The sequence below is a fragment of the Perca flavescens genome, chromosome 21, assembly GCF_004354835.1.
Source record: "Perca flavescens isolate YP-PL-M2 chromosome 21, PFLA_1.0, whole genome shotgun sequence".
Lineage (NCBI taxonomy): Eukaryota > Metazoa > Chordata > Actinopteri > Perciformes > Percidae > Perca > Perca flavescens.
In genome coordinates, this window is record NC_041351.1 from 11736362 (window position 1) to 11751488 (window position 15127).

Sequence of the window (15127 nt, forward strand, 5' to 3'; positions counted from 1 at the left end):
AAGCTGCCGGGCAGACTAGCAGCTGCTTTGCATCTCCTTGCATCTCAAGAGATGAAAAGTCACATACTTTCTCAGCACGCTGGCATGGCTAGACCACATTACAGCACACTCTGAGGCAGCTCCACCCTCAAAAAATGGACTAACTACTGTTCAGCAGATTACTATGTGTCTGTTTGATTCTGGCTTTAAGTACATTTAAAATTCATCCATGCAGAAATGTAGAGTTAGAAGTGTCTCTGTGAAGTATGAGAGGGAAAAGAAAGCATCATTTTATATTTTCAAGTGTTTATAGTTCAATAAATCCAATTTCTGAAGAGGACTGCCTGTCTCTAATGGATGTCTTGCATCTTATTGTTAAAATACTCAACAGTTGGCTTTTATTTGAGATAAGCGAGTGTATTACATTTTGCTCTTACACTCCTGTTGTGAAGGACAGAGTGTTCTAATGCGAACACTGTAGTAGAAAATTGTTCTGGTGTGTGGACTTAACCACAGACTGAGTGGAGCTGTTCATTTTAGAAGGGGAAAAGAAGGCTTCTAATTGAATACTATAGTATATTGTGGAATGTTAAACTGGCCTTTAGACACAAAAACGAAACAGAAACAACAAAAAAACACTCCAAACGGTATGGATGGAAAGAGCATAAAACTTCTTACAAGGCAGTTAATGGTTTCCATCTCTTAATGCTGTGGTTAGTTTCCATCACTTATTAATGCACAACTCTGGATCACCATACAATCCTCTCGTTGCCGCCCTGAGGGGATGACTGCATAAAAATCCCACACCTGCTCTACATTGACCATCCTGGGAGATTTTAATTAACCACAGAGTGGGAGTATAGGAGCTGCATGGGGGAGGACGCGTAGACCAACAGAGCCCAGACACAGTTGAGGAACTGCAGAGGGAAAATAATGTCTAGTCTAGACACCTTTTTTCCTCAAAAAAAAAAAAAAAAAAAGTACCTGAAAGTCAAAAACTAATTTCAACCCAACCCCCTTCTCCTCCTTTGAGAAAGATTCCAGAGTTGTTGGTTCAGTATCTGCATGGTCATGTCTGACGAAGTCTGGGCTCCAGCAAGGTAAGCCGGGCCAAAATAAAAAAAAAAGGTCCTGGTTGCTTGAGCAGTCATCCAAAGTTTTAACAGGCTGTCATTCCACTGATGAAATCTACTGTAGAGTTTTCACACCTTGTAAGCCTCTAATGATGGTGTTGGATTTGTTCCCTTTCTGCAAAATGGAACATATGATCACAGTGACATCTGCAGGATTAGCCCAGATTACGAAAACCTGAGATACAAACTGCATGAATTCATTAAATCGGATCATGCAAGACGTGCTATGTTGATACTAGAATTGTGTTCAGTAGACATGGAACATGAGTAGTAATTAAATCAGATTTTATGATAATATGGCACTTCACCTTACCCCGAAATGCACTTTATTTGGCTCTAAATAGATTGGTGCACATTATTTTCTAGTCTACTCTAAAACAATACGTCCATTGACACAGTTTTGGGTCGCTGTTAAGTGTTTCTCCTGTCCACACTGGCTCTGAAGAGACAGGAAACACACTTTCAATGTAAGAGATAAGCAAAGTTCCAGTCTTTTTAGTGTGAAATTCTCTCTTGTTTCCACACAGTTTCATCGCTGAGCTGCAATAGACGAAGAGAAGTTTGTACTAAAAAAGTCTGTAACTTTGGAAGAATTATCTACCTCCAAATGTGGAAGCCTCTAATTAGCTTTGGTTGAATTGTATAATGTACATTTGCACAACAACAACACAGGAACAATTACAGCCACCAAAAACTGTTTCAATGCACATATGGGCATATGACATAGACTTGAGAAAAATGTAAACCTATCCTTTAATCTTTTGTCACCCAGGATGGTAGAAGTGTCTCTTCTTTCTTTTTTTTTCTTCCATATTTGAAAGGTTTTTTTAATGTTGGTAAAATTCGTATATTTTTGTATTTTATATTTCTTTGATGTTTTTTGACTGCTATTTGTTGTCATGGGTGCATTTATGTGAAAAAAGAATATGTGCTTGTCCAGATAATAATTAAGTTGAAGTTGATTGCTCTCCAAACAAGTCAAAGTCCTGTTTTCTTCAAGCGCGTGCATTGGAAAGTTTTGACCTCTCTCCCTGATTTATTGCCATGTCACTGCTATGTGTTTGTGGACGTATGTAAACATATAGCCCATGAGTTATTACCATGCATCTGGCAGACATTTCAAGAACATTTTAGGACTGAATATTAGCTGTGGAAGTGGACATGATGATATAACGTCTCCAGTTTCTTTTCTTTTTTTGAGTTGAAAAAAGAAAAAAATCGCTTGGCTAAATATGTGGTTGTCTAGTGGAGAGAAGGCGCTCCCACTGTTGGCTGGTAGTGGCTTCAAGTTGAGCAGTTGAGAGTCCCGCAGCCGAACCATTGGTGCGTAATGGTGCACGACTGGACGGCAGATGTTTCACCACCGGGACACTCTGTCTCTGCACACTTTATCTGAACTCTTCCGATTTTTTTTTCTCAGTGACACGTGACTGCGTTAACTTGCTGTCCTAAGTTATATGTGGAAGGAAAGGGACGAAGAAGAAGAAGAAAAAATTGGGCTACCTCTTCAAACCGTCCCGGTTTTTTTACCGGAGAGTTGTCGTCATCAGCACCCCAGATATCCCCCCTAGCTCCCTAAATGGATGGGGCAGTCTTGGTCTATGCAGTTCAGCACAGGCCAAATGATTGGAAACAACTTGTGAATATCCGTGAGTTTGGCGTCTAGAGGGAAACGCTCAGAAATGCACGGCTGCTTCGCTGGAGCTCAACTCTGAGGACTTTTCTCCTGCATTTGTGCTTTTTTTTTCAGGAGGAAGGACTCCGCTCAAAGTTTACAACAGAAAGGAAAACTCAGCGCTGAAGTGGCAGTTCTCACACTATAGCCCTCGCTATGGATTGTATGTATTTATTATTGTGCTTTTCACTCAGTCAAGTATTTTTGGATCATGTTTTTGCTGCAGAAACACATGGTGAGTTATCCACTTAGGCTACTTTCTTTTTTTGTATTGTGTTTAGAAATGTGCTATAAAGTCTAAACGTTGAGGAATAATCAAATAAAATGATGGCCTATTTGTATTGATACGTCCACATAATACAGCCTAAATGCTTAATTTCATTTTATGTCCACATGATTTTTACTTATAATACCCCAGTTTAATAAAGAGGACATTCGTTCTGAGCTACCTATATATGCGTTATATAAAAAATATGTATGAAACAAGGTTTTGTTCTGTCCTCTATGATTCTGCATGTCTTTTTAATCATTCAGTTAACTTTGATTTATAGTCTTTTTTTCCCCATAACAACTTGCCATAGGTCTGTAAATGTGATTCTCACTAGACACTATCTGTCCCATCAGAAAAACTCTCTGGAAAGTTAAGTGAATATGGTCTTATCGTGCCATTCAGCACAGACTCCCGTGGCCGGTACATTTCTCACGTGGTCTCTGCTGGAAGTGGAAGTAAAGGTGCTGCTGATGCTGATGCCGCCTCAGCCTCTGGCAGCAACCGAAGAAGGGTGGCCCGCGGTGCCCCCGAGATGCCCCCGGTCACCCCTGCCTCAGCGCAGCACTTGTTTTTCAATGTCACTGTGTTTGGGAAAGAACTGCACCTCCGCCTTAGGGCCAACAGGAGGCTGGTGGCCCCGGGGGCTTTTGTGGAATGGCAGGAAGACTTTTTGGAAAAGGCCAAGGAGCGTATCCACAGGGACTGTGTTTTCACTGGAGATGTGAGCGACATGCCGGAGGCCTCTGTGGCTATCAGCAATTGTGACGGACTGGTAAGTCAATGCATACTTGAAATATTAGTCTGATAGAGAGGGATGTAGCTCGCAGGGGAAGAAGATACTTTCCCTTTTTTTGGCACAGTGTCAGACAGAATGTGGAGTGTTGGTCTGTATTTATTCATCTTTAGAAAGTCCTTCATAATGGCCACTTCACATTTTTTCTGACCTAAGCTTGCATATGCATTGTGCATTAAAGCAATAGTCCATTTTAAATCTATGATATTTTTAAAGTATCAGACACGCGACTCTGTGTAGGCTTAGAGGTGGCTTTTTGTAGTTTGGTCCTTTGCTGAGAGGCTTCTTAAACGACTTCTGCAGCATAATATCTGTGATGTCAATCTGTATGCTCAGTATATTCTGAATACTATTATTCTCTCACTCTACTTATTTTTGCCAATATCTTCCTTAATACACCAGCAGGTAGATGTGGCAGTTTGAGCTTCCAGATCCTGCTCTTCCATTGGTCAGGAGTTGCCAATGATGAGGCTAGAATCAAGTTAGTCTGACTTATTAAGGAGCAGGAGACAAGCTCTCAAACAACTGGCAAGCATTACAGGTTGTGCATGAGAATAGAAACAGAAGCAGTTGGGTTGTATTGACTATGAATCTTTTATCAAATCTGAATCCTTTCATATTTCTGTCTCTAACCAACTATCTTTGGCTTATGCATGACATGTAGCTAGACAATGCAAAGGTTCAATTTTGTTACTTAAATCTGCATCAATTGATTTTTGCCCACTTGGGGGCAGTGCAACAAGCTGTCGACTAAACATTGACATTACTTTATATGGTGTACATGTATATTCACTTTCTTTTCAGCTCTGTCTTTGATCTCCACTAACCCCTTAGAAAAATAGCTGGCTCTTTAGCAGCTGAGTGCCAACTATGTTCAACAGCTGGTCACTAAAGTTGGCACCGTTTGGTTTGTGCTTTGTGCCTGGAAACAGCTGCAGCTACATCTGACAGTGACGCTGATGAGAACAGCAAGCTAAAACCATAAAGTTGAGGGCTGTAAAACCAAAAAAATGAGCTGAAAGTTGCTAAAGCGATTTGTAAACCTGAAGGGAACTGCGGTCTCTGTGGGTTCATTACCATGAGGGATCCCTTTAGGGGAACTGTGGCTCAGGTGGTTTGACCCGGCTCCTCCTGTTTGCATGTTGAAGTGTCTCTGAGCAAGACACTGAACTCCAAGTTGCTCCTGATTGGGCAGGTCATAACCTTGCATGGCAGCTCCACCACCATTGGTCTGTGAATGTGTGTGTGTGAATAGGTGAATGAGAGGCAAATTGTAAAGCGCTTTGTCGGTAAGGTGTGCAGTCCATTTACCATTTTAGTAATTTCATGCCTTAAAAGCTTTGTATTTAGCCTGAGGTAAAATTATTAAAAAAAAAAAAAGGCCATAATCCCAGCAGACTTCTTCTTTCTGAGCGTTGTGTCTTCTCCATTACAACCAATCTAAATTTGTCATTTGCCATCACGGCCATGAAAACGGCTGCTGCTGTGATGGAGCAGAGCAATTGGGAGTGGAGCCGAGACGCTATTTGATGGTTTTCAGTTGAGCAAATTAAAGTGACATTCGAATTGGCAGGTTGACTAAAGCGAGGTCTCTCCGTGGCGTCAGCTCTCTGTATTGTTCGGACAGAAATGAATGGAATGGGAGTTAAGATAACCTTCTGAGCCAGGAGCTTTTGAAACTCTCCACATGAGACAGAAACACACACACACACACACACACACACACACACACACACACACACACACACACACACACACACACACACACACACACACACACACACACACACACACACACACTTTCAATCATGCAGTCCTTGGTATTTGATTGAAATCAATTGTTAGCAGCTAGAATTGTCACAAGTCCACAATTTCATCTCTTTGCTTCTCGATGCGTTTGTCAAGACAGTTGAGCTTTTGACGTTGCATCAGCACACCACAAACAAAAAATTTTATTATATTGTTTGTAATCACACTCTGCATTTTCTCGCTCTTGTTGCTTCTCTTTATTACAGTAACACTAAACCGCGCTGTAGCTGAGAAAACTAGGTAAAATGGATTTCACAGTTATTTTTTCAACAGTGATTGGTGGGTGTGTGGGTGTTTGTTGGGGGGGTCATGCTGTGTTCTCTAATCACAAAGTAACTTCCTGAAAGACGACTGTGTGTGTCCTTAGAGAACCAAGAAAAAAAGTGAAACAATGCTAGCCTAGAAATCTAGACGCACCTTAGCGGCAGCAAATTTAATTTGCGTGGGTCTGACTTGTCAGACGAGCACAATGCTGTATTCACCTACGCCTGCAGTATGATATAAAAGGTGTATACACTGTTGATAGATACTTATAGAAGACCCAAGCCTGAGATCATTTTCAATGCATTTGTAGATGAGATAACGTATGTTCTTCCTCCTGAAGCACACGTAATCTGATATTTCTGGATATTTGCTTCCTCTTATGGCGCTCAGTGTGTTGTCTCTTCTATTTTAGAAAATGTAAGTTTGACAGGGTCGTGTCATATTCATTTCTGTGAAAGATCTGTTCCAAATCACAGAAAGTGTATTTTTTTGTGGGCAGTTTTCATAACTTTTGCACCTTCAGTAGAAAATATTTTCCAGGTAATATTACCGATATTGAGGTCTGTGTATTATGCAGTTTGTTGCAGAACTAGGCAAGAAAATCAGCTTGGCTAGAGATCACTCATTGCACATTGGAAAAGATGTTTCTTCTGTGATTTGGCTGTAGTCAGACTCTTAGGAATAGCATTCATGCGTTTTGTTGCATCAAAGCCAACATAAACATAGACCTGTCTGTGCATGCATGGGTGTTCGGGCATTTGAAGTTGAACAGACAGTTTGCAGGCAATTTATTTAGTCTGAAGTATCTCCTTGAGGATGAAGGACATGGAGGAGATGTCTGATGAAAGGAACAAGTTTGGAAGACGAAGAAGGTGAAGCATGTGCTGAGGTCACCGCATGCGGGCCATATCTCTTTGATACATTGCTCTGTATATCTTTACGTACCACCAGCAAACCATCTTCAAAAGTGTGTTTTATGTGTTACTGTTTTGAAGCAGACATACAGTATATCGCAGTTGCATATATATTCTTTTATTTCTATGCATGTGCATTCCTGGAAACAAAGTGCTTAGACTTGCCAGCAGTCATCACAGCGTCTAATCTTGCATTTCTTAAATTATTTAATTTCTTCAATCCGCTGAATTCCCATGATAAGGTTTGCTATCAGTTTCTCCTCTGCAGTAAAGCCGCTCACACAGAGATGACTCTCATAGCGAGGCATGACATCACCAGTAACCGATTACGTTAACTTGGTCTCCTGCCATGTGCCCCGGGGTGCAAAATTTATGGCATTCCAAGCTCATGACAGATAAGTAATTCATAGAGTAAAGCTGCAAATTAATCTGATATCTGCCAGACTGTCAGCTGAGGTTGCAAAGAAAGTAAATGACTTTAAAACAAGACCTGCACTTTCAGTTTCATTTTAATACCGAGTATGTTTGATTGACTAACATGTCAGCGTCAGCGATATCTTCCCCTCTGACTATAATGCCTGCTAGATCGCAACAGCTGTGTGCTCCAGACGAGCATGAACTTTTGCTGTGGAGCGATGAGTGATGGCCATGATAATACCGGTGCTGCTCATCTGTTGGGTATTAGCACAGATGATGGGCTGATTGAATTACATGTGTGATGGAAACACGAGTGCCGGATAACCGCAGTCGGAAGAGCACTATTTCTGTGTCCATCAGTTAAAAAAAGAGAGAGCCACCTAGCAACAGTCAGCAGGCTTACTTTTTTGGGGTGGTGGGGCAGTTTTCCATCCATTGGAGATGGAAAATGCTTGCATAAATTGTTCTATTCATGCGTGTTTGCAGGAATTCTGCACAGGGCTGGTCCCAGTCCAGTATTCCAGTATCCTCCGGTATTCCAGTACTCTGCTAGCACCGTAGTAAAGGCACTAAATTAAGAGCTCCGTCAGTGGAAGCCCAAAATCCCAGCCAATAATTTGATTTATTTCAGTCGAATCCTTATTTGTTACAGTATGTCTGTCTAAGCATGTGTCTGTGTGTGTGGGCTCATTCATACACACACTGTGATACAGGACATGCATACCTGCAAGCACGCACGCACACACACGCACGCATGCACACAAACAAACACACACACACACACACACACACACACACACACACACACACACACACACACACACACACACACACACACACACACACACACACACACACACACACAAATCACTACTATATTTACTTATACCACTCCTCCTAATAATAACAACAATACTAATACTTATATTGATAGTAGTATGAATCCTTTAAAGCAGAACATCCATTAGGCTCTCACAGCACAGCAGCATCCTAGTCTTCCACTTCAATTAAGTGCTCCAGTTAATTGAATAATTATTATATGATATTATATTATATTGTATATATGATTTGATATTAGTTTTATTTGATATTAGTTTTAAGCAGATAAGTGCCGGTAATTTTATGCCCAATTTTCTCTCTATAATCCTCGTTGTGATCACCACCTATGCTTGCCCTTTGTGGCTCTGCACAGTGAGATGTAAAAGCTGATAAAAAGGAATCAAGTAGTAATCCCCTGCGCCCACAAGCTGTCTCAAAAGTTATTTCAAACTTGCGACTCTGCTAGAGTCCAGCACCACTCAGCCATGATTTACTTCCTGGCTTATTGATCCTCCTGGTGTTTACAACAAAAGCTTTTATCCAGCATCATCAGCTTGTCCTTTGCTGCCGATATCTTTAGAATAATCGATATAGGTCAGATTGGTTATGGATTTTGTACGCAGAATTCAGAAAGTAAACTGTGTGACCGCAGGAAGATTTGTGTGCATAACTTGATCTCAGGTTGTCAGTGGATTACCTCTTTACTCTCTCCCTCTCTGTGTATCGCTTGTAGATCAACAAAGCGTGCCTGGAACCGAAATTACATGTTTCTTAACAGTCTGCCACAAATTGCAGGTTAAGCCCCTAGGCCTAGAATGACGCGTGGACTTTGATTTCCTTGCACATTGCAGCTCAAGCATGGCCTGTGGCACTTGTTCCATTTCTATATTGTGTGTCGTTATTGTACCTTAAGGGATATATCCATTGGATTCCAACAATTTAAAGCTAGCAGTATGTTGTGGCAGTGTCTGTCTATGATAGGGTAACTTGTTATTTGTTCAATTGATTTTAAATGTTTTTTTAAATGTGTTTACTTTACTGTGTCCTCTCATCTGAAACAAAAGCTACACCATTGTCTGTAAGCATATTCTTGCACAACATATTTGTTTAAAATAGACAAATATCCTGCAGCAAAGTGATTTTCCCAGCTCTCGCCTCATTTGTTTCTCGCCCTGGTGTGCATGCTGCACTGAGCAGGTGACAGACTCCAACTGTAAGTTTGCACAGCAGAAAGAAGTCTCTCTGAAATTACATACAGTAAATATCCAGCTTCAAAGTTGCTCTAACGGATGTGTGGAATTTAGTGCACTGGTGAGCTTAAGGGTTAGCTATATTTGCCTTTTTTTTGCATGGTCAGTGACACCCGCTGGATGCCTCACTGTCTGGGCTTCAGAGTGTTTTTTACTGAATTGTGTCCTCCACTGACCACAGCAGGTCTCATAATTATCCCAGGTGTATGAACTCTCATATCCATTGGAGCAACCTGATTACCTCTGCATCACTTCACCTCTCTATGCCTAGAAGAGCTAATCTCTCTGTATTTTAGCATCACAGTATGAAATCTTGACAGCAAACAAACAAACCAAAACACACCTCACAATTTGATTTGTCCGATGATGAGTTATCATCAGTGCACTGAATTCCAAAAATCTATCTCACTCAGTTCAGTGTGATGAGAAGACTTTTGTTATTTATGACTCGAGGCGCCGGTGAGGCCCAGACTCAAGGGTGTAATTTCCTCTGTGGACGAAGCAACATGTCCGCCCCTCACTGTTTTATCTGACAAAGTCAAATTAAAGTGTAAATTACTTGATGATTATGCTACAGAAAACAGTCAGTGGATCGCCAAAGTTAATACAATTCATCCTGAGGGAAACCTAAATGTGAGAACCAAGTCCATGGAAATCCATCCAACAGTTGTTGAGTTATTTCAGTCTGGACCAAAGTGGTGGACAAATTGATCGAGCCTTGAGCCACGCTGTTAGCATATACAAATATAGATATGCTCATGCGCATCGCTTTTACCTGCTTTAGCATGCCCTGTTTTTTACCTCTCAGGCTACATACAGGCTGCCCAACCTGTTTTGATTTACAGGTGACAGTGTGTAGTTTTAATATTCACCTAAATATATGTTGTTGTTTTTTATTGAATCAATGAATTTGTTTTTGTCAGACCAACAGCCCCAAACTCAAAGATATTCAATCTACAATTATATGAAACAGAGAAAAGCAGCAAATTTGAGAGGCTGGAAATGTTTAATTAGTCTAAATGTAATTTTCAGTGGGGAGAAGCCATCAATAATACATGGATTAACTGGAAATCCAATAGCTTTGTGTCCCTTTCCCACTTCTGACAGCAAACCTACACCCTTACCGAGCCCAGACTTCACCATGCAGTGTACATATGTTTACATTTGGTTCCTCTGTAGGCCCTTCCAGATGCTGCTGTGCTCTCACCTCACAGACCCGGCTTCTTTTTCCACCCACTGCTGAAATAAGAGACCACAGAGGAAGTATTCGAGCATGTCTTACTTGGCATTTCCTGGTCAGGGGCTGGACAGATTCTTTCACTCCTCTTTGCCCTCACTGTCACATGGCCACGCTTAAGCTCGCAGCATTTGTGTTGTTAGTCCCGAGCTACAGCATGCCGAGGAGTTTTTTTTAGGCACAATGTTCTCGTAACTGCACTGTATTTAGATTTCTTTTTGCAGTTGTAAATACACAAATTCTTGCCAAAGTCTTGTTGGTCTGCCTTCTTCACAAGTATAATGATAGGTTGGATAGATTTCTTTTTTCTTCTTAAGGAGTAGGAAAATGAGAATTAAAATAAACTGCACTGTGAGGTGTAATCAGAAAGAGCAGTTTGTGCTGGTTAAGTTTAACAACATGGCAACACAAAGATCAACTGTGTCAACTACAGATTAGTTTGGTTCATAAGTAGAGGATGCAACACTGTTTATGCTTCATTTAGGTCATATTGGGTGGTTTCTTGCTTAATTAACAATTACAAGTTGTTACTTGAAAAAGATACATTACCACCTCTGGATCCACCCTTGATGACTGGAAATATGTACTTTTTTTGGGTGCGTATTGCCTTTATTTAACACTTTTGTTGCATTGTCTGCCGCCACTTGCCCAATGTGAGCTGCAATAGTCTTTCTATCCTCCCAACAAAGCATAAATGGTGATACAAAATGAATGGAAGTATAAGCTTTGTACAAATGCCAATGTTGAATGCACATACAGGCTGTAACAGCGAGCCAAGTTGGCTGTTAAACAAGGACATCCCTTTGTTAACATAAGATAAGATAAAATATACTTTATTAATCCCACACTGGGGAAATTCCTGTGCTACGGCAGCTCAAAAGAAAAAATGTACACACATCAGAATAACACAAGTACACATTAAGTAGACACATGAGGAAAAAAAGTGTAAGAAATAGAAAAAATATAATTAGTTATAATAATAATAATAGTAATAATGCAAACATATTTACACAATAAAGACCCTTATATAAACAGATAATTTTACTCACAGCTTGGTGGCATAAGATTTTACATCGCCACAGCAGACAAAGCTATGATATGTTGTAGCCAGTGAACAATAGATTGAGCTGGACATTGCCCTTTAGCACTTTCACTTTGGAAACTTGGAGGAAAAAGATTAACATTCAAGCATGAACACTTGCAACTTTTTCTGTCCACAAACAGTTGTTTAGTTAAACATCCATCGTGTTATAGAGCAACATTATCATTCATTTGGAGTCATGTCTCTGTCCACCTGATGAATGTAAATCCAATATTCACTCTCTTTTAGCTGTTGTTGGTCTCCACCAACTCCTGAGGGAAATATCTGTCTCTTTATTGCTAACTTAGGTTTACTAGCAAACTAGCTGATGTTGAGGTTATGAACCAATACAGAGCCAAAACAAATAATTTATTGCCAAATGTGTTCTGCAGATATGAAGAAAGAAATAATGTTTGAGGTAATTTAAAGATGCAGTAAGCAATGCTGTGCCAAACAAATACACCCCCCATTCAGGATCTCCTCCCCCCCCACCATGATTCAAGGACGCACATTGCCATAGCGACCAGTGAAACACTTCTGCTAGTGTCTCTGCTAACTAAATGAAATATGGCAGAATCAATGTAAGCTAGGCTGGTGATTAGCAGGGTTAAACTGACCTATTGAAAACAGCACACGTTTTTTTTTTTTGCGAAGCTAACGTTATTACTAACTTGTCCATCAGCCCTCATCAGTTTTCATTCCTTTGAAATCACGGAGATTTCTGCAGCTGAAACGCCTCACCGATGTTAACAAGGCTCTTCCTCCTTTCTTGGTCATACAACTTCTTTTTTATTTCTATTGTTCAGACCTTTTCCTCTTTTGCTGTTTCTCAGCGATCTCTGGCCGGCCGTGTTTTGGTGCTCGTGCGCACCTTTCTGTTTGTTTTGCATTTAAAAAGGGCAGTATAGGAACACCAGATTTTTTTTCCAGCGCACACTGAAAATAGAGCTAAGTGACTATGAAGAGATATTCGCTGAATTTGACAGTGAATTGGACATTGCTTACTATAATTTGTGATAACTTGATTGCCTGTGTAATATTGGCACAAGTCGTATTTTATTCACTCAAGAAAGGCTGCAAACAGCATGTCGGGTTTGCACTCAAAGCTCTCATATTAAGGAAATGCCTGTACTGAATCAATGCAGATTGATGTTGTGTGGTAAATGAAGAAATTGGTTTAATAGCAGTTTTCTCTGTGAAACCTTAAATGCTCACACATGCTTTTATCATGATTGTTGCCATGTAAAGTGGGATTTATGGTTCTGTGGGGGCTCTCCGCAGAGCTTACGCCGTAGCCTACATTAAGTGGCATGAAGTTTATACTTGTGCGCCAGTGTCTGTGTTGTTCTAGTGTATCTCTTTAAGAGAATAGCAGAGCCGGCATGTGTGTATGCGTAGGGAGTGTATGGTAGAGAAAGTGAGAGAGTGACGGTGATTAGCTTCGGAGAGTACTGACTCTAGAAGCATAGAGAGAGAAACAAAGTGTCTCCCCTTTCAAACCACAGTCAGAAATATGATGCAGGAGAAGTTAATCCTCTCCTTGGTTTTCACATTGTTTACAGAGAAGAAGAACCTTGGTGGAAATGCAACGCACCACAGCTGGTGCGGTCTGCGTCGCTGCGATGTGTAGATATATTTTTTGAGAGGTGAACATCAGGCTACAGCCTAAGGTCCCTATCTAGATTGGACATGTACCTACCTACATACCTACGGCGTAGCTTTTATGCAGGACCATAAGTTGGGCTTAAGAGTGAACCAGAGCTGAATGTTGGCTTCCCTATGCAATCCCTCTAAATATTTACCTCCAGTCACATTAGGTATACAACAAAGAGGCCTGAAGCAGAGAATGTTTACTTTATGGAAATCAGCGCGTGCAAATGTTTGCGCTTCTTATGTGTTGTGCCAATGCCAATCAGGACACTGCATTATTACTTCACAGCTCAGATGCTGAAAAGGAGAATGCAAGGAAACAGTCAATGCTCATTTATATAGACTGACCAGATTTGAGTGTGTGTGGTCCTTTTACTGAACGCATCCTGCAGAAACATCTCTTTCTTCTTTGAGATTCAGCTCCTGTATCCTTCTTTCACAGACACATGGAATTTAAAGTGTCAAACCATGTGCTTTTATGCCATTAAAAAAACAACCATTCTTCTGGTGTCATTCTGAATTGAGGTGTATCATGTTGATATTGAAACACAATTCCACAATATTTCCAGTGCATCTACAGCAGAATTATTGTAGTTATGTAAATCAACAATAAATGTCAGCTCATGATTGCTGTTCCTCTAAATAAAAGTGCTAGGTCTTCTTTCTATAGTGGCTATTATTTAACTGACAATCAAGAGTCATTCATGGAGAAATTTACCTCCGAAGAGGCAAGCATGAAAATGTTTTCCCAACCTGTAATTCAGTACCCAATGTTTACTCATTGTGCACCTAAAAATACTGTTTATTTCTGGCCATATACTTACCTTTGAATAAAAGCAGATCACAGCTCTGTGGGTATTTGAAAGGATACTTTTAGAATTGCTATTGATGTGGAGCACATCAGGCAGGTTGAGAGGAAGTGACTACTTAAAAAAGTAAACTTTTTTAATTCTAAGAATTCTTTGAATTCTTTGAACATCACATTGGGATCAGACTAAAACTACGCTTGACTGCCCCTCAGATCTCTGCAGGGTAAATCCAGACAGCTAGCTAGACTATCTGTCCAATCTGAGTTTTCTGTTGCACGACTAAAACAACTTTTGAACGTACACGTTCCACCAAAACAAGTTCCTTCCCGAGGCTATTTTGCAGAGGCACCGTTGCGCTGTCCGTTGCCTAGCCCAAGACTATTGCGATTGGTTTAAAGAAATGCCAATAAACCTGAGCACATTTTTCCCCCATCCCGGAATGCTGTGTGGACTAGCCAGACCCTACTCCGTAGCGCTGTAGAGGAAGGTCCGACTATACTATTAAAAACATAAAGCACATAGAAACATAAGGCTGAATAGACATTGCTACTCATCATCTCGTTGAGTGTGAAATCATTTTGACACTCTTGGTAAAAGGCTTGTTGGTGAGGGGCCCTAAATTGCATCAAACCGGGTCATTCCCATTATCCAGCCCGTTTTTAAAAAATTCCAATTGATCAGGTACACTATAATTACTGGCCCCGGTTGAATTACCGTCCTTTGAAGGAGGAAGGGTGCACTAATTGTAAGCCCTCTTTTTCCAGGCAGGTCTGATCCGGACTGATAATGGGGAGTTTTTCATCGAGCCACTTGAGAAGGGCCAACAGGACGTGGAAGTGAAGGGGCGTGTCCACGTGGTCTACCGCAGGTCGGCAATCAAGCGGGAGACGGGCCAGCGGAGGGAGGACCTCCACAATGAAGGTAGGCGAGGAGAAGAAGCTTGACGTCAGTGGAAACAAAAAGCACTGTGTGCGTTTGTGTGTGTTTTGACTGTGTGTGAATACGAGAATGCATTGTGTGATTAAG

General features: G+C 40.8%; 1 protein-coding gene across 2 annotated transcripts in view; it reads left to right on the plus strand.

Annotated features, from left to right (window-relative positions):
• Positions 1–2405: 2405 nt before the first annotated feature.
• The window catches only part of adamts14 (ADAM metallopeptidase with thrombospondin type 1 motif, 14), a 45280-nt gene continuing 32558 nt past the window's right edge, over positions 2406–15127 (plus strand). The window contains exons 1-4 of one of the 2 annotated variants that reach the window (XM_028567779.1): positions 2406–2761; positions 2863–3022; positions 3412–3830; positions 14866–15022. In XM_028567779.1, the coding sequence (XP_028423580.1) occupies positions 2944–3022; positions 3412–3830; positions 14866–15022 (655 nt within the window). In that variant the 5' untranslated portion in view covers positions 2406–2761; positions 2863–2943. Of the gene's footprint in view, positions 3023–3411; positions 3831–14865; positions 15023–15127 lie in introns of both variants that reach the window. The other variant, XM_028567780.1, reaches the window with a different exon arrangement.